The sequence below is a fragment of the Mytilus edulis genome, chromosome 6 (genome assembly GCF_963676685.1).
Source record: "Mytilus edulis chromosome 6, xbMytEdul2.2, whole genome shotgun sequence".
NCBI lineage: Eukaryota > Metazoa > Mollusca > Bivalvia > Mytilida > Mytilidae > Mytilus > Mytilus edulis.
This window is the reverse complement of record NC_092349.1, coordinates 62,971,931-62,992,738: the sequence shown is the minus strand read 5'-3', so window position 1 is coordinate 62,992,738 and position 20,808 is coordinate 62,971,931. Positions and strand designations below refer to the sequence as shown.

The 20,808-nt window shown below is 30.0% G+C and overlaps 1 protein-coding gene across 4 annotated transcripts in view; it reads left to right on the top strand.

The window, feature by feature from the left end:
• The window catches only part of LOC139528079 (NAD(+) hydrolase SARM1-like), a 32,952-nt gene extending 12,144 nt beyond the window's left edge, over nt 1-20,808 (top strand). For 2 of the 4 annotated variants that reach the window (XM_071323892.1, XM_071323890.1), the window contains exons 6-9: nt 150-294; nt 3,970-4,159; nt 5,013-5,134; nt 16,905-20,808. In XM_071323892.1, the coding sequence (XP_071179993.1) occupies nt 150-294; nt 3,970-4,159; nt 5,013-5,134; nt 16,905-17,088 (641 nt within the window). In that variant the 3' untranslated portion in view covers nt 17,089-20,808. Of the gene's footprint in view, nt 1-149; nt 295-3,969; nt 4,160-5,012; nt 5,135-8,869; nt 9,398-16,904 lie in introns of those variants that run through there. The other 2 variants (XM_071323889.1, XM_071323888.1) reach the window with 1 other exon arrangement.

Here is a 20,808-nt window from a genome sequence, read left to right as displayed (position 1 = left end):
ACAAGTTTGCTATAAAGATAGTCACGAGCCTGTAAAGTCCTTGTCAATTGGTCTCTGGAGGAGATTTGTCTTCATTGCAATCTTACCATGTATATATATTCTTATTTTCTATAACAAAACATGATGTATATTAATGTATTCTTTTGTAGATTTATACTGTTCTTTACCTAAGTATGGTAGTTTTAGCAGTTTACAGCGACAGAAAAGTGTTGATGTGTCTAGTATTTCTACCCTTCCCAAGGCTGTGGATGTGTTTATAAGTTACAGAAGATCGACAGGATCACAGCTAGCCAGGTACAACAGACCTACCATAGTGAGGTTGAGGGATCTTAGTAGACACATATTAGCAAAACCTTATTGATTTTGAGTTAATGTCTCTCAAGCAAAGTTGATTATTTTTTCTTAATCCTTTGGTTATTTTCCAAACTTGGTAGCTTTAAGCTTAAACAGTTATCCAGTTTGGAGATTAACTGATCTAACGCATGTATTTTTAACTTTCACATCCAGAAAGAGTCAATTGACTAAATATGAACACAGTCAATAATATTTATATTCTACCAAACTGAATGCATGAGGTCAGTTTGCTTATCTATATTTGGCTCTTTTTCATAGTATCCAATTGCTTAATGGGCCCACGCAATATATATATGTACATAGTTACATTCATTTCCATGACCAAAATAGGGCATCCCATTATGATACCTATTCCCTAAGGTCTGCAGGTTTTTTTGTGTACAAAATCAGCATACTATGTTATTCCAAAATAAAATGTAGAGTCCCAGTGACCTCATTAAATGCATTAATTTAAAAGGCCCAATATTTTCACCAAAGAAGCATTGTAATGTAGAGTCCCAATTATTTCAATAAACACCGGCATTGAAGAATATTATAAGAGTTATTTTAAAATCATCACAATCCTCACTTTTCCTATTGTCCAGTACAAGAAACAAAATTGGTCTGACAAGTAAATTGCCATCACAATGCTTGTCTGATTAGCAAATGAGGGATCTCAAATGTGTTTGTGCCCGCCACATTCTTAAAGTGGCTGTGGAAAGTCAGAAGTCTGTAATTTAGTGGTTTTCTTTTGCTCATGCCATCTTTTTTTCCGGACAAGCTTCAATTCCATTCAGAATGTAAGTTTTGGTGACTACTTGTCTAATAGGACAAGTGTGCAAAAATGTTTTTATAGAGACTAAATGTCATCGAACAGCAACTTTAATATTGTAGCAATTTTGCATCAAGTGAAATATAGAATTAGTGTAGTTGTCTCCCTTTGACCAGGGGTTTTCTGTTTATGTCATTAATGGCAGTTTTATGTGCTGATAAAATTTTAATTTTGAATGCATTATTAAATAAGAAAGACAGTGTTCTCCTTCAAGCTTTATGAGAATGGAAATGGGGAATATGTCAAAGAGACAACAACCTGACCATAGAACAAACCAGGGGCGGATGCAGGAATTTTCGAAAGGGGGGGTGCTAACCCAGGGCAAAGGGGGGGTGCAGGGGGGGTGCAAAACATATGTCCCGATACAAATGCATTGATCGGCAAAAATAAAGGGGGGGTGCGCACCCCCGGAACCCCCCCCTGGATCCGCCACTGCAAACAACAGCAGAAGGTCACCAATAGGTGTTCAATGCAGCGAGAAATTCCTGCACCCGGAGGCATCCTTCAGCTGGCCCCTAAACAAATATAAATCCTAGTTCAGTGATAATGAAGGCCATACTAAACTCCAAATTATACAAAAGAAACTACAAAGGCCAGAGCCTCCTGACTTGGAATGTTTCACTTTGTTCTGATAACAAAAAGCAAAATTACGGGTTTATTGTAAAGTTGTGCGGAAATTTATTCAGGGAAGTTAGAAATCAAATTTTGTAGTTAAAATAAGAAAACCATTTCAAAATGTTACTTGAATGTTCAAATGAAGAACACAAAATTTATAATCAACTTTCCTTGACCTGAGCTTTTCTTCTTTGTAATTTAGATGTGCTAGTTTAATGTATTTGAATTGTTTATTGAATAGGAATGATCTAAACAATAAATGTTTCTTTTCTTTGGCCAATAGGTTTTGAAGTTGGCTACTATCCATATTTAATCTTGACTTCTATTCTTGTATTTTGATCTCCAAAGGCTAACATAGTTCACTTTAATATAGTATAGAAAACCCTTTTTGAATGTTTTAGCTACAGGCTTTGTGGTAAAAAAAACTTTGAACATGATTATTTTTCTCAAACTCAGAAATCAACTTATTTTATTACTGGATTAGATGTTATGATAATAAATTTTCAACTCTGAGTACTAAGTAAAGTTTAAATGACTGAGAGCCTTGGCTTTCCTTCAATTCTATTCTTTTACTCAGCTTCATGGGTGATCATTTTAGGTGGAGGTTTTGTTATTATAAAAGTATAAGATTACTAAACTGTTATTTATATATTTTCCTTTGACTGTGCTGATGTGTTTCTGTATCATTGATGTTTACCTGTCGTCTCCTGTAATTGATATATATCTTCTCTAAAGAACACATTAGTAGATATGACATCAAAGCTTGAAGTTTGTTAAGTCAGATATATAAACATGTTATTTGAGAAATTTTGTATGATATAGTGCTATGCTTAGGCAAACCATAGAGTTATCTTTCTTTGCATGATTTATTGGGTTTGTGTCTTATTGGTATAACGCCTTTCAACCCATTATTGCATCATGTGCATATCTATGCTATTCTGAAGGTAAAAAATCAAAACGAAGTTCAATCAAGAAAAAAAAATCCTTAGAAAGAACAAAAACAGAAATGGCATTCTTGATAGATTTGTAATAATAGCTAGAGCAAAGACTGGTCGGTTGGACATATTGGAGTCAGAATTATGTTTCTGATAGGGGGATTTGTCTTGACCAATAATTTACTTTGAGAACTGCCACATCAAAAATTTAACCAAGTGTTTTGGACTGGTACAAATTAGGGTTCATTTTCATATAGCATTAACAAGTTCTCTACCTGAATATGCATTTTTAAAATATGCTAGACTTTAAACATCCATCCATATAATGTTGATATGAATACCATGATTAATGTCTGAGAAAAAAATGTTTTCTCAAATAGGTAATGAAAACCAATTTAAAACAGCAGTATTAGAAATATCAGAACACATTAACATGAGAAAATAAAAATAGCCTTATTACATCAAAGAATGTACATTTTTATAAAATCTGTAAAGTGTATTGCAGATGTGTTTGGTAATTATTTTTATGTTCTCTTCAGCCATTTCACTCAGTAAAAGTTTTATAGTTAGCTACTGACACCGTGCCCTATGGATCCATATCAGGTTAGTAAAATCCATAGGGGTAAGGCTGAAGGCAGAAGCTGAAATGGATTTTACTTATAAGCCCCTATAGTCCATAGAGGGTCAGTTGTAAACCCTATAACGAAATTTATTGCACATTTTGCTGTGGCATTTTTGTAGAAATATAAACAAAGAAATTCCACAACTTCAATAGATGACGTCACCATTAATAGTGAATCTGACGTCATGAACTCCATATGAAATTTATAATATGCTAGCTATTAAATTCACCAAAAGATACCAAAATGCCTTTTTAAACCAGCAAAATACCTGAAAAATTACAAACCTTGTCTGTTTATCTGTAAAGGTTGACGTATAAAATTCTAGCACGTGTTTCTAATACAGTGAGAGAGACAGAAAACCCATTAGTTACAAATAATTATATAAGGTCCCACATGTAAAACAAATGTACACATTTAATACATATAATACAGATGTGCAACATATAATACACATATAGTACACATGTACACCTATAATACACATGTAGGTCAACAAATCTAATGGTCAAAATAACAAAATAATTAAAGAAATACAAACAAGCAATGAAATATGCACAGTTAACAATGCAAGTAGACAGAAAACAATTTATTTATAAAACCTACATAGAAATAGTCCTTACTTTGTTTGCAGTTTATTGAAAGTACATCTACAGTTACGAGGATTCACTGTGTTTCTGGATATAGACAGATTAAGAGCAGGAAAGTTTGATGAAAACTTGTTAATAAACATTAAAATGGCTCGCCATTTTCTTCTGGTACTTACACCAAATTCCTTAGATAGATGTTTTGGTGACAATGAGTTAACAGACTGGGTTCATAAGGTAAGAGAGCCAACATTACAATATTAACCCTTCAACACATTAGCCAATGCATATATTATGTCATAGAAGTAAAAAATACAACAAGTTGTGTTTGAATTAAACAGAAACTTTTATAAAGCTTCTTTGTCTATAAGCTGTCCTTATTTCCTAAAAAGAGAAGAGCATTACAGAATAACTTAAGACAACCACTGACTATTAATCACTATATAAAAAAAAGAAGATGTGGTATGATTGAACATCAGTTATTCAATATATCCTATTTAAAAGGATCAGGACAAGAAGCAAATTATTATAGTGTATGATGGTTTTATTAAAATTTACATGGAACTTATGAAATTAATTCAAAGATTGTCTCTGTAAAATGGATTAGAAATGAAAAAATATTTCAAGATATGAAAATAAGTATTCTGTTTTTCTAGAATAGAGAGTTTTATTCTCTTTTATCTACAAAAGAGCACTTCAATTTAGCTATTAAATGTTTTTTCCATTATGATTTTTAACTAATACATCAATAAGACTTAACATACTAAAAATAAATTCTGCTGTTTAGTTTCATCACTTTAATATAAAGAAATAATTCATGTCTCTCCTAGGTCTCAAGCATAACAAACTGGTTAGTACTCTCTCTAAAAATGTGCTTTGAACTATATACTGTGACCCAACCTTTCTTCACCAATAATTTATTTTCTACTTAGCCCCTTTTAGTCCAATTTGCGGCCATTTTTTTTTACATCTTTTTAACAGCCTTAATTTGAATATTTTTTTTTAGTCCACCTTATACTATAGAAAAATTACCAACATGGACAAGATAAAAATATTATTTCTATTTCATTTCCAAAATTTCTATTAATAGGAAGTAGTAACAGCATTAGAGAGTGATTGTAATATTATACCTGTGTTAGACAGTTTTGATTGGCCATTACCAGAAGCTCTTCCTGAGGACATGCAGCAAGTTGTTTACTTCAATGGAGTCCGGTAAGATTTATAAATATCTTTAAGCCATACCATTTTGATAAAAAAAAACAGGTGTAAGATTACAAAGTGCTGTAAATTCAGAAGCTTTAACCTGTATTTATTATTATGAGTGTATAACAATGGTTGCAAATGCAAGACTTATTACCACATGTCAGAAAATGCTGCACATGAATGATGTGATCAGAGATTTTTTGGCAAAAAAAATCCCTTGGCAATTTTTGGATTAATAAACCATAACAAACTCTTCTGAATTTACAGTATTTATTATTGTTATAATCATCAACTACGTATAAAGTGCCTTCTGAAGTGAAATAGAATAATAAGATTAATTCTCAGAGAATATGTGATTGAATCAAAGATAACTGAGGCAAATAACAAGATAGTATGAGCTGGTTCTCCCTGAAATTTGTAAATTGGTAAGTTTTGGAAGTAATCATGGTAAGTTTCCTGTGTTACATGTAATTGATTGACTATATCCATGTCATTACTGACAAATGTTAAACTTTAGCTTTAAAAATATGACATTGAATTTATGTATATCAACATGCATTACCTCAGTTGTCATTTTTGAGAAGCCATTATTACATTTGTGCAATATGATCTTCTATTGTTTCAAGAAAACTAGACTATACTTCTTTTTATGACTAGCCTACATGCTTTTCTTTCCATAGTTGCCACAGCCACAGTATAACTTTCTCCGATTTTCAATATTTTGATCAGTTGAATAAGAAAATTGTAATTTAGAAATATACATACCTTTCAAAGCGATGTAAATAACTCACTCAAGCATAACAGGAAAATTCCCTCACACTTTTTATTGCAGAACCAATTGTTCTGCATGTGTAGATTACCAGCTGTGGTAGCGCCCATTATATTTTCTGGTCTATGCTATTGTCCATCTGTTAAATAGTTCATCCCGTTTCAGGTTGAAGTTTGGTTCAAGATAGTTTACAATGAAATTGAAGCCACATATAATTCATACTTAGTACTTATTGTTTGCTTCTATCTACAAAATCTACTTCTTCTATCGGGTTGTTTAACAACATTGACTACTTTAACAACCTTGACTACTCATGAGAGCCAGTGAACACACAAAATATGAAGACACTGACACCACAAAATATTATTGAATCAACATTACTCACATATATTATTTTACCAATTTTCTGTTGGCTTTTGCAAATCTCTTTTGTTCACTAAAACTTATTGCATGTTTTAGATTGTGCATTTTATGGGGGTTTTTGTTGAGCCTGCAACTTTTGTTGCAGAAAGCTCGACATAGGGATAGTGATCCGGCGGCGGCGGCGTTAGCTCACTTCTTAAAAGCTTTATATTTTAGAAGGTGGAAGACCTGGATGCTTCATACTTTGTATATAGATGCTTCATGTTACGAAGTTTCCGTCAGTCACATGTCCAATATCCTTGACCTCATTTTCATGGTTCAGTGACCTCTTGAAAAAAAAGTTCAAATTTTTTGTAATGTTGAATTCTCTCTTATAATAAGTAATAGGATAACTATATTTGATATGTGCGTACCTTGCAAGGTCCTCGTGTCTGTCAGACAGTTTTCACTTGACCTCGACCTCATTTCATAGATCAGTGAACAAGGTTAAGTTTTGGTGGTCAAGTCCATATCTCAGATACTATAAGCAATAGGGCTAGTATATTCGGTGTATTGAAGGACTGTAAGGTGTACATGTCCAACTGGCAGGTGTCATCTGACCTTGACCTCATTTTCATGGTTCAGTGGTTATAGTTAAATTTTTGTGTTTTGGTCTGTTTTTCTCATACCAGATGCAATAGGTCTACTATATTTGTTGTATGGAATGAGTGTTAAGTGTACATGTCTAGCGGGCAGATGTCATGTGACCTTGACCTCATTTTCATGGTTCAGTGGGTCAAAGTTAAGTTTTTGAGTTTTGGTCTTTTTATCTAATGCTATATGCCATAGGTCGACTATATTTGGTGTATGGAAATATTTTATGATCTTTATGTCAGTCAGCAGGTTTTATTTAACCGTGACCTCATTTTCACGGTTCATTGCACAGTGTTTAGTTTTTGTGTTTTGGTCTATTTTTATTAAACTATAAGTAATGTGTCAACTATATATGTTGTATAGAAGCGTAGTTAGCTGTACCTGTCTGCCTGGCATGGTTCATCTGACCTGGACCTCTTTTTCAAGGTTCATTGGTCTTTGTTTAGTTATCTTGGTTAATGTTAAGTTTATGTGACAGTTGTAATAAAGCTTAGCTTTATACTTAGGACTATCAACATAATATCAATGATTAGTATAGAAGGCGAGACATTTCAGCGTGTGCACTCTTGTTTTTGTCTATAAGAATATCTTGAAATTTTAATTCCCCTCTAGAATAATCTTTAAAATAGACAGAAATGCAAATAATGTTTGTACATGCATTATATAAATTTTCTGTGTTTCTTTTATTTATCATCACATTGATTATTCTAAAGTCATCAGTCTTTGTCATCAGAGATCTCTGTTCTAAGCTTTTGTCATGGCCATTTATTTTGACATTATTTTTTATGTCCATTTAACCTTAATCAACATTAGCAAGAATGCTTTATTGAAATGTTATAATTAGATAGAATATCCATTTGCTGACAAATATGACTCCCAATGGATTACGATTTTCAGATTTCAGATTTTTTTCTCCTTTGAATTGACTAGGTCAAGTACTTTAAATATTTGACTGTACAAATTATAAATCAGATAGCGATTGTTCATAACATTTAATAATTAGATGAAGAAATATTAATAGTTTCTATTTGATTCTCTGGTACATTTTTACATTGAGAGAAGAAAACCTAATGTATTTTTGTAAATGCTCAATATACTTTGTTCATTGTCCAGAAATCAACATCCCCATTACTAAGTACAACAACAAAAAATATGGCTTAAAATGATGGGATAAAAGTTAAATAAGAAATATGGAAATGGTTAACCATTCTCTTGGTTACTTTGTTTTTGATTACAATTAAATCTCTGATATCCCTGGCATATACAGCTGCAGCGCAACCTAGGTTGGCAAAATATGTACATTGGACTTCAATAAATATTATGTCAAAATATTGGTTAGTATCATTTTATAAACTTTTTTGTAATATTTCGTCATTTCTGTCACTTCTTGCTTTGCACTTTGCTTTGGTCATGTTACCCACATCTACAGGTACTCACGCATGCATTTGTTGTTGTAATATGATTCTCAAGCATCTGACTTTTAATCTGAATTTGAGGATTTCAAAAGATGTAAATTTGATGGGAAACAGGCCTATAAAATTTGCCTCATAAATTGCTATGACGACACCAATTTTTACTCATAAGGACTATTTTTCATTATGAATTTCAGTATTTTTTTTTGGATTTCTTTTCTAAATTTGCTTATATATAGTTGTAGAGGTTTAATATTGTATTGCATTTCTCATATTTTTTTCTAATAATATGAGAAAAGTAACACATTTATCAACATACTGAATTATAGGATTTTTTTTGAGTCAAGATCACAAGACATTGTATTCCTTAACATAACAATAATATTGAAATTCTTAAGATTAGTGCTGACACAAGCTATCATTAGATTTTCATACATAATTTTGAATGGTGTAGGACTAATATATTCCTAAGGTTTTAATTATCTGCATTTGTAATTTTGTTAGAGTTAACTGAATATTATTTTTCATTATTTCCCAAATTAACAACTGTCCACTTTTTGCCTGTAGATGGGTACATGACTATCAAGATGCCTGCATGCAAAAGCTTGAGAACTTTCTAAAAGTTGGAAAGAGAACCACACAAATAGAATATGTATATGACAAAACACCATGTCTGCTTGATAAGTTTGACACAGATATTGTTGCTAGCCTAGATAACATCAGTGAAACTTCAACCAAGAAAAGCTTCAAGGAGAGATCTACTGGATTATTTAATTCAATATGGGAGAATATAGTTGAAACATATTGATGGAATATTTTTACATGATTCTCTCTGAAACAGCATGTTTGAAAATTGGCTCTTTTTTTGCATATGTGTAGAAATATCTACAAGGATATATTATATACCATAAAAACATGTTTTCCATCCCTGTAGGGGAAATGTTGTTTTTAATCCTACCATATGAGTTTTTCATGCACATAAAGCACTAGAAGATAAGGATGACTGTAAACATTTTAATTTTATAGCCTATCATCATAAAATATAGTACAGTATTAAAAATAGATTTTTTTCATTTTAAAATGCTGTTTGAAATTTAACATTGTTATATATATTAAATATAGGTGTATTAAGTTGCATGTTTAAAACATGTTGGTTGTACTAAGTTTATTTTATTATAAGCTTTGTCTAAGTTCACACAACAAATAATTTTACTATGTTATGTATGAATGACTCTAAATAAGTGCCTGTGTTTTATACAATGATGACTGTTTGTGAATAGTGATTTCGTTGAATCAGATTTACATGTTTTGAATGTTTCATAGTTTGAAGTAGGGGTGTGTGCAATTGTAGAATTTTGTAAGAGATTTATTTATGCTTTCTTTGCTCAATTAACTCATTAGTCATATTTATATAAATTTTAGATATACAGTTGTATATATGTAAACTTTTATAATAGACTTTACTGTATAATATATCAGTGTACTATAGGTAACTTCAGTGCCATGTTTCAATATAAGTTTGATGATTTTTAATGAAGTGAATACAAGGATCAAAAAGGGGAAGTATTGAAGTGGAGGTTTTATATATACCATACATACTAAGACCATATTCTGAAATAACATGATCCTTTTTTACGTTAACAAACCATGAATTAATAGAACAGACAGTAATGGTTGAATTTTATAACACCTTTTATTGTGTTAACTTATTCTCTACAAAATAAGCTAACAGAATAAGGATTTTGCTTTGGTCAGAGTGTCTCATATTACATCCCTGTTTAGTACCTTGTGCATTAGCATTAATTATAACCCCAAGGTACTAGACACACAATAATTTAAAGCCTGAGACTAGTTTTGGGTGTAAACAAAGTACTGTTCAAATACCTTGCAATCAGTCTAGTTCGATTCAGTCAATTTCATAATTAGACCTTTCTAATATTTTATGTAATATAGAATTAGAGGCAACAGTAGGTTACTGAAGTTCAAATTACATAAAACAATTATGAAGATAACAATTAAGATTACAAAAAAAACCTGTGAGAATCTTATGAACTTCAAAAGTACCCTGACTGGGTGTACCAACAGGGTATATAATCAATGATATTAGTGAAAAACTTATGTTTCCATAACAATCTTTTTAAAATTTTTGACAAGCTCTTTTTTAAAGATGTGAGTGTTATTTTACCATACCTCAGCTTTTTACTCATGAAAAATATGTTATTTTCCATGTCCCTTTCTTTTGTTAAAAACAACAAGAGATATGATTATAAGCTATTCAGTAGTGACCATAGGCCACATAGGTTAACAAATGAAAATTTATAATAATGATGTAGAGGACACACAATGGTGGTGACTAAAACCATAAACATAAGAAAAATATATAATACTATAGCCAGAAGAAAGTAGAAAATATTGCACACAACACTATATGCAAAACACTTAAGGATGTGTAGTCAAATGAAATAGAAAAAATCTGGAATTGTAATTGAAACAATAAATCAGGATATAACAAAATAAGCTACAAATATTGATGGGTTATGGAACTCCTTGTTTTTTTTAGATATTTGATTTTCAAAAAAGTGTGGGAAAAGGCTGATGCAGATTTTTACCCTATTTTAGCATTGATATTATTTGGGTTGCAAAAAGAAATAAATATCCTCCTAAATTTTGGTAATGAACTTTGATGAGCTATTGAAGTCTAAAGTGAAAAGAAAAGTATAAAATATGGGGCATTATGTTTTACCCTGTAATGTATAAAAAAAAAAAAAAACATCCCAAAAATATCCTAAACCTGAAATGACCATATACTTAATATCAAGCACCCCAAAAAAGAAGAGTGTGATCCCTTCAGAAGAGTGCAGTTTTTGACCCATGAATAGATATATTTTTAGTACAGTTTAAAGGTCATAAGTTGAGAGTTATTCCCTTATTTGAACAAAATAAGCTTTTTACAGGAAAATTTTGGTAAATTTAAATTGAACATAACACTTTAAAAATATTTTCTCATTATCCATACCTTTGATGTTTACATTGTTTTTGTTTGGTATTTTTTACAACAAAGTCCAATGGTTTGTGTTGCTTACCTGTAGCTAGTCCATACTCTATTCTAGGACAGTCCCTGGCTTGGGACTTGAAGACATTTTTAGTGCCTACGTAAAAAACAAAAATGTGTCACTTTTTATTATTTTAAAAGTGCTGATTGAAATTTATTAATGTACCTTTTTTGCTTGAACTGTTGACCAATCAAAAATCAGTTTACTTTTATTCAAGGTTGACGTTTGAAGTATTATGCTTTAGGTCAAAGACTAGACCTCTGGTTAATGTCTTTAGGTTTATTCATTTCAATATTGTAAAAGCAATAAAACAACACAAACAAAATTAAAAGAAACCTTATGCAGACATTAGTTTAGCTGTTTTAATTATTTTACATTTGTTTTTTCCATGCTAGTATATACTGTATGGGCTTTGCTTATTGTAGAAGGCCTTACTATGACCTACAGTTGTTACTTTCTGTGTCATTCTGTCTGTTGTGAAGAGATGTCACATTAGCAATCATACCACATCTTCTTTTTTATATTTGTTTAGATATAGGTCACAAACATATAAATTGATTTTGTTGATAATAAACAAAATGATAAAAATCCTATTATCGACCCAATCTGTGATAAAATAAGGATTAAGAAATAATAACCATAAACATTTTTTTAACTGTTTACAATGAATAGGTTTATTGTCACAAATTTATATATTGATTTAACGATGAACAAACATGTGTTAATTTTCAATACTTTCAATCTATTGTAAATAAAAGAGTTATAGTAAAAAAATAGTATTAAAAAAACTTGAAAGAATAGACCAAGGGTACAAATTGATACTAATAGTTCAGGTTATTCATCTAATGTTTATCACAAATAAGGTTCATGTCACAAACGTTTCATATATTTAAGACAAATAAAATTTAAGTTAAACTAAAAAAATAAATAAATAGAGAAACAAAACATACGGATACAACTATTTCAGGTTTTCATCTATTGTTTATCTTTTTCATTTTATCTTTCATTGCTCAAACAACTCCTGTTAGTCCCTAATGAAACACATAATCAGGGTTTTTTGACAATTATCTAATGCATAATATACCTCAAATCAATCCATCTTTATGACTTCGTTTGTAAATTTGACAACTACATATTATATGTAAGCAGCTGATCATCTTTTTATTATAACATACAAGTCATTTGTATCATTTTACATATTATTTCTTTCTTCACAAATACCAGTCTTGATTGGACATCTTTTCTTCATATTCTATTGGTAAAGTTGTCAGTTTGGTAAAACAGAACAAACTGCAATTTTGTAATGAATTTACCTAGTTTAAGAATGTGAAAGAATTATTTGGTATTGGATATAGACAGTATACCCAATGATTATTTTTCATTGCTGTTTATTGTTATAAAGATATTTGCAAAGATTTTTAAATGTTTATGGATGTGTACATTTGTAAACTGTTTATAAGAAACTTATTTAAGAGTATGGATTGGAATGTATTATTAGTATTTAATATGTTGTGTGATTAATTACGAAGTCACAAAAATTAAAGTGAAGATTGATTATTGTACATACATGTACATACTATGAGTTCATGATATTCGTTAGATACCAATTTTCGTGGATTACGTGGGTAATGCTTAACATGTAAACCTAGCATAAAAAAATGTTCAACAAAGTACTAATTTTGTTGGCTTTTATGCAGATATTGTCAAATCCACGAATTCAAATAACCACAAAATAACGATTTATTCACAAGCCTTGAAGATCGGTTTCAACGAAAATAAATGAGTCTACAACATACTGTACAGTGGTTGAAACACATTGAAACCAGATGAAAAGTGCCTCATGATAAATAGAAAATACAAATTGTAAATAAATTTGGCTAAAAGAATTTTAGAAATGATCTGTTCATGCAAGGTATATATTCAGTACTAATATCCTCATATATCTTATACAGATGATCGTAAAACAGAAACATGATTAAGAGTTTAAAACTTTTGCAGTGTTTATAATTTTTCTTTATTTGTGATGCTTTGATGCTATCATGCAAGATTGACATTCTGTGCCATTGAATGCTAAATCAGTTCTATATAGCCATTTGTTGATACATGGTATATTGTATCAGGAGTGGTTTCAGGAGCGATTGATTGGTTTATGGTTCAGGTCACCACAAAGGTGCAAAAGTTTTTTTGGTAATTTTGCAAAAAGGTACAAAGATATACCATGCAAACAAAAATATCAATATTAACCATCACATAGTGATATCGATAAAGCTTTAAAGCATAACATGAATCAATTGTTTATTGCCATTTTATGAAAATTTACATTATCATTGCTTGACTTTTTATTGATAATTTAATGCACCGCTCTTACCTGCCTTAATTATATTTAAATTCGATATTTTGATTTTAGCATACAAATATTCAGAAAATATCAAAAGAGTTTACTTACCTTTTCAAAAATATTGTTCATTAAAACAGTTTGAATGTGGTTGGTGACAATCTGGTGTGTATGTTTGTTATTGTTGATGTTTTACATGTAGCATGTTATAGATTCGTTTCATAATAAAAATCTTGAATCTCATCTTAACAATATATACCTGAAACATACACGTCTTCCTTTAAACGTGCGTCTGGCGTACTAAATTATAATCCTGGTACCTTTGATAACTATTTAAAATGCATAATTTTTAACAATGAAGAAAACAAAAATTAGAATGAGCTGCTGAATAAAATAGTTTTACGAATCAGTTTCAATACCATTAGCATGATTAGTGTACATTATGTACAGATGGGTTCACTGTCATACATAACATAACAAAAACGTTATGAATACAGGATTTGAACGTAATACAAGTTTGGCTTTAATTAACTATGTATATCTGAGTAAATTGATATTTTCTGATAAAATGACAGAAAACACCAAAGGGACAACAAATTATCATAAGTTGAATAAAATATGACAATCACATAGCAAAAATTTTAAAGGGTAAACATATAACAGAGTGTTCATTATAAAGAAGAGCGTTTTTCATGTATATTCAGCAGAAAGTATTGATTGATTCTAGTCATTTAGGTGGGGGAAAAAAACACTCGGATTATGGCAAAGCCGGTATCTACACATTTGCACATTAATAGCTCATCAACTCGCTATTATGTAATTTTAAAGCTGGATTAGTGAATAACATGTATTTCTGTTGATGAAAATTGACTAAAAGTAGAACAAAAACAGAAATCGTAAATATGCATTTACCTTAGGTTATGGGTGATTTGACCACGAAGTTAAAGATATGAGGTATTACAGTCACGTGAAAAAAAAGAGGATAATGAAAACTAGTCCATATTCGTTTTTGTTGGCGTGTTTGCGAAATAAATATGACCTAGGTTTAAATATTTTAGTCAGTTGTGTTGTATGTCTGCGGTGTGTGTTTTGGCTGCTGGATCTAGATTATTGTAACGTATGTTTGTTTGAGTTGCAAACTCAAATAACGGAATTGTAAGCAACTGGCATGAAATTTTGAAGTAAAGATAGCTATAAAACCAGGTTTAACCAATCCATCCAGTTTCTTCGGAAAATGCCTATATCAAGTCAGGAAATATAAGTTTTTGTTAACTTGTTGATTGATAGCGTCTAATTTTGTAAGTTTTGAAGGATTTACCTTTTAATTATTGTCCTTGAAGTTCGTTAGTCTTGTTAACACCTTTTAAGGACTATTTACACATGTTACATTATCTGTTTATTCGTAAGGCTTAGTCTATACACAAGTCTCTGTTGGAATACTCTTGTATACTTATCTTAATAACATTTCATGTTGAAGTGCCAACTCATAACAGTACGTGAATAAGTTTGTTACATTCAACTTTACGTTGTGGTTAATGGGTAATTTTTCTAACGTTACTTTTTCGAATTAACCAATTTACAAATGGAAAAACACTAACAAACAATTGTTTGGCCAGTTTGAACAGGTTAGTATATTTTTTTTAAATACTTGAGTGGTATCCAGACTTATTAGACAGGCGTTTAAAATCTCAAGCCTGGTATCTTCGGTAGTTTATAATCTTGATCATAACATGAGTGGTATTGTGCAATAATTTTTCAGGTCTAACAAGTAGTAACATTCCTGTTTAAAGAAACTTTGGTTGTTGATTCTATCCGAACAGAATGGAATTTTCTTAACGATAATTCTATTACTAAATAAATAAGGAATGAGTTTATATTTGGTCGTAATCTTTATTATGTTGAATTGTATCGTGTAAGAGATTTTCAGATCTGTTGGTCAGTCAACTGCCTATTACGATATTTTGAATTTACATTTTATCCACTGAGCATGGGTTATTTCGTCAATATCTATGCATTTGAAGACCTCTTTCAACTCCTTGTTAGATTTTTGTTTGCATAAGCATAGTTCAGAGATGTTTAAATCACATGTTTTACTTTCTATTTTAGTCTTTTGGTCCTCAACACTCTTCAACTTCATACTTTATTTGGTCTTTTTAACATTTTTGGATTCGAGCGTCACTGATGAGTCTTGTAGACGAAATGCGCGTCTGGCGTATATACTAAATTTAGTCCTGGTATCTATGATGAGTTTATTCGTATACGAAACGCGGTTCCTTGCGTACAGAATCTTTGATTGGGTTAATATTCACCTATCTCTATCATTCGTCAAACGGCTAGCAATACCATGACCGATAGAAAAAAAAACGAAAAGACCACCAACACAACAGAAAATTAGATATATATTTAGTACAAGATTCCATAATGAGTTTTATTAGCAATCGGACACAACCAACAGTCGAGTTAGATTCTGGTGCTCATGAACTGAAAAACAAAGAAATATTTTGATAAGTCAGAAACGAAAAGGAGACGAGATGTTACATATTTTAACAAAAATACATCGTCAAGCAAGTGTGCCTTTTATAAAATATACGATTTAATTAATTGTTAATCACTACTATTCGTATAGAATCTATCTTGTATCAAATCATGATTAAAATCATTCATAATGAAGAACTCAGTAAAGTTTAAAAAGCAATGGTAATTCTAATATTTTTAACAAACGTGAATCTGCCAGTAAAAATGATTCCATTGTAGGATTCTTTCCAACTACGGCGATATTCATTTCGCGGTTTGAAAATAGTAGCAAAAAAGTTATATCTAACTTATCATGTCTTTATGTGAACAGTAAAGAAAACCATTAGAACAAAATAATATGATGTTAAAAGATTCTAATTAAGATCGAATTTACAATGGAACTGTACAGAATGCATAGAAAACAAAAATAATCATCAAATTATCTTTGTTCTTTTCAGAACATTCTATGCACATATGTTTATTGTTGGTGTTAATAATGGACATTTGATTGAAGAAAGTGTAGCAATGTGGACTTCAACTTATGATTATTGAAGACGATTTTAAGAAATTACTATACTAGTATATCAAATTTTAGCAGAACTTCAATCAACATGAAACTTTATAAATACTTTATAATTATATTTATTTGTGTATTCATATATGATAATAAATTTCAATCCATTATTTTTGCATATTGCAGGTGGGTTCATGACTACCAAGATGCATGCGTGGACAAGGTTGAAAAGTTTCTTCTAGGAGAGAAGATTCCACATATGGATAAAATACCGTCACAAGGATCAATCCAAGGGTCCATCCAGGGAGACAGTAGAAATTCCCCTGGAAGAAGTAGTCACAGGAGCTCCTTAGACGGAAGCATGCAGTAATAGTGCAGTTTTGGATAAGCCATGTTATGTTATAAGGGATATATGATATATTTAAACTAGTCTTTTTCATTATATTGAATTAGTGAGTTATGACTTTGTTAAAGTTTTTACATGTTTTAGTGATTGCCAATTGAAATTATAATTCAGTATTGATATGCATTTTTAATAATAAACTTGGTAATTTCTTGTATGCAACTCTAATAAGGAATATGTTGTTGTTTTGTCATTATTGAATACTATAAAATATGAGTTAGATTAGTAAAATTATACACGGAAACTAGGTAAATCCTGAAGTAGTTTGTAATCAGTATTAGGTGTTCATGATATGTTAAATTACTCTGTCTAATTTGTATACATTGTCGAAATCTTGCTCTGGTTGTAGTTAAAAATGGTCTGCCTAGTGTGTACATTAGCGACAGTAGATTTTACATCTACATAATTATATTACTCGTAGACAGTAAATATAGTTATGAAGATGAAAATCCAATGATATGTTTTAATCTACATCTTATTTCAAGCAGGCAGTTTATATGTCATATTTTCTTAACATAATTGTTACACTTATGTGGTTTTCAGTCGTGTTTTTTTTAAATTTTAATCAGTAGATAAGTGCAATTTGGTACGGATTTGCATAAAAATGTAAATTGTATATGCATTTGTTGTCTATTATGTAAACATATTGCAATTTTTTATCATTGTTGCTGGTTAAGATGGTTTTTGAATTGGTGCTAGTATGATACCTCATGAAATGTTAATTTTTTAAATTTCTGTTCCATACAAAGTTGCCAAATACTCATAAAAATACATTTGAAATGTTGCAGAGAACTATGTTGTAGCAGATTATGTTATCTGTAGCCTTTTTTGCTCAGTGAGTGATTTTTTTTTTCTAATTATACAAATTAAGAACGTCTAGTAGTATGTAACAAATCTAATGATGTTTCATTCCAAGTCTTAACATCTGGACTCAGAAAGAATTATAAATGAATGTGGTTTGTCTTCTGTTAAGTTTTGCATCATTTATATGAAACCAATTGTCACAATATAATGTGCAATTAGTTTCCGGATCTAGTAAGTAAGATTTATGATGATTTATATTACATTTTTGAATAATTTATACTTTTGATTATTGTTAATTGATTTATTTGCATAATCAAGTTTTAAAAGGATGTCTTGTTTTGGAAAAGTAGAAAACGTTTGTTTAAATGACTGGAATTCCAGCCTAGGAAACAGATGTGCGAAAGATATGTTATGTAGTAGCTATTTTTTTTCTTTTTCTATTATATTAATTATTTTTACTTTGAAATGTTTTAAACATTTTTTCAACCATTGTTAAGCTTTTACATGACATATTATATAATTGACATACACAGTAGTTTTATGCATTTATATTTTTTTAATATTTCATCTTTTGGATTTCGGAAGAGGGCATTTGTAAGTCTTTTAAGATGGCTTATGTAACTACAAACACTAATTAGACATCAGAGATCTTCAGAGGTGAACAAAATAGACTCCCGAATTATTATCAGATTCAGTATAGTTTTGTTTTAACTTATTAATACTGATCAGGCAAACAGTAGCTCAAAGATATCATATCACTTGAAAAGCATAATTTTAAAACTAATATATTTTATAATATAAAGATTTTATTCTATTTTCTTTTATGACAGAAATGTTTTGCAAAATAACAATATACTCGACTTGTATTATAAGGCTGTGATTAAAAGTAAATGTAGGACAGAAAGTCATAGGACAAAAATCCATAGACAAAAAGTCACAATCCTGCTGTTTTAAGGAAGATTGTATTTTTCTTTAATTTTTTGTATGTAATATCTTTGTAGACCAAATTTTAAGTGATAATGATATTGTTAGGAAACATTCTCTCGAAAGTAGCTTGGTACCCAACTGGATACATGGTACCAAGAAATACGTCCCTCATATTGTTAAAATTTGATAAAGTCTGCATATCAAGGCTAATGAGCAATTTTCTTATACAATAAAATGGATAAAAAAATATGAATTCGAGAATATGCTCTTTTTCATTAAACATGTTAAAACAAAAGAACCAAGCAGATAGTTGTGACTTTTTGTCGGAGTTCAATGCTATCTTTTTTATCCTATAGAATGATATATTGATATGATTTTAACCTTTGCTTATTCAAATTTTATATATAATTTATACATGCAAGTTTTTATTTTAGCTCTATATCTAAGTATACCATATTATCAGTGTAGCATTTTAGGTGAAAATACATTACTTTTTACATACAGAGTAAAGTACAAAACATAAATATTCACATAAACTCCTTTTTGTAGGTTAAAGGTAAAATCATAAATTGTTCCTTCTTCATTTCAAATTACACATTTAAAACAATAATGTCAAATATATAGAGTATGAAGGGTTGTCAAAAAAAAACAAATATTTGACCTCACTTTGTGAAATGATCATTAACCCAGAATGAGTATTGTGATAGAATATTTATACTTGGTGTTGCGTTTTTACGTTTTTAAGGTGTTTTTATAATGTGTTTACAAATATACAGTGAAACCTGGCAAAACCGAATGCTGTATAAACCGAAAACCTGTATAAATTAAGTCCCGAAGAGGTTCCATTTAAACAGGTTCCACTGTAATATCGTTCTGCTATGGATTAACATTTTACAAGAAACCATTCAACGGTATTAATTTCAAACTCAATCGAATGACTACAATAGATCATAAAAGAATTCGTAACTTTTAAATAGTTGAATGGATTCCAGTGTCACTCAGATGTGTTGATATGTGATAACTATTTGAATTTTTTTTTGGGGGAATAACCTTCATTTGATAAAATTGAGATCAAAACAACAATAACAAACGTTTTACAGAAAATGAAATCAAAATTGTCTTAACAAAACAACCAAAGTCTTCCTTTTGTTGACTTTGTTTGTGGTAGCATCGCCTTTAAATATAGTTGAATGATTGTATTAGCCAGTGAGCCTGACATCAACAAAAACACTGTATCTTTGAAATCATTACAATACAGAATAACCAGCTACATTCATTAATATTGGATCAGTTTCCGCAAAAAGGTGTCTCTTTTTTATTTAAAAATATTAATACATGTATACAAAGGATAACAGTTTTGACTATACTTGATACATGCAGTTTTTACTTGTTTTATAAAGACTTGTATTTATATGAATTTGTATGTAAGTATATCGTTAAAGAACTCACATTTTGTTGAAGAATATAACACATACTAATTATATACATTCATATGTACATTCTCAACATTTATGACACCTGTTTTTTTTATAATTAAAACTGAAAATGGAAAACTAATTTTAATATGAATATATAAAAGTTCAATGATTTCCTTAATTAGACCAGTAATGAATTATAATCAGTCAGGATTTTAAAATGCATTTTTTTTAAACAAAAACCATCGGAAAATCTAATAAAAAAGGTTGTATTTTATTGGGAAATGTGCCATACTATATTATTATAAATTTATTATTTTCTTTTTATTAGGTACATTTTTTGTTTGTTTCCTTTTTATATTTTTATTTCAGGTGCTTACATTTATTACATGGTTGGGAACATTATGATAGCTGTTGGTTTGTCAGATTTAATAACTATTCAGACATGAATATAAACAAATTGTTGAAATTTCATAAAATTTTCTTTAGGGATGTTATGGATGAGAAGTATTCTAGGCATTTAATAAAAATTTAGATTGTT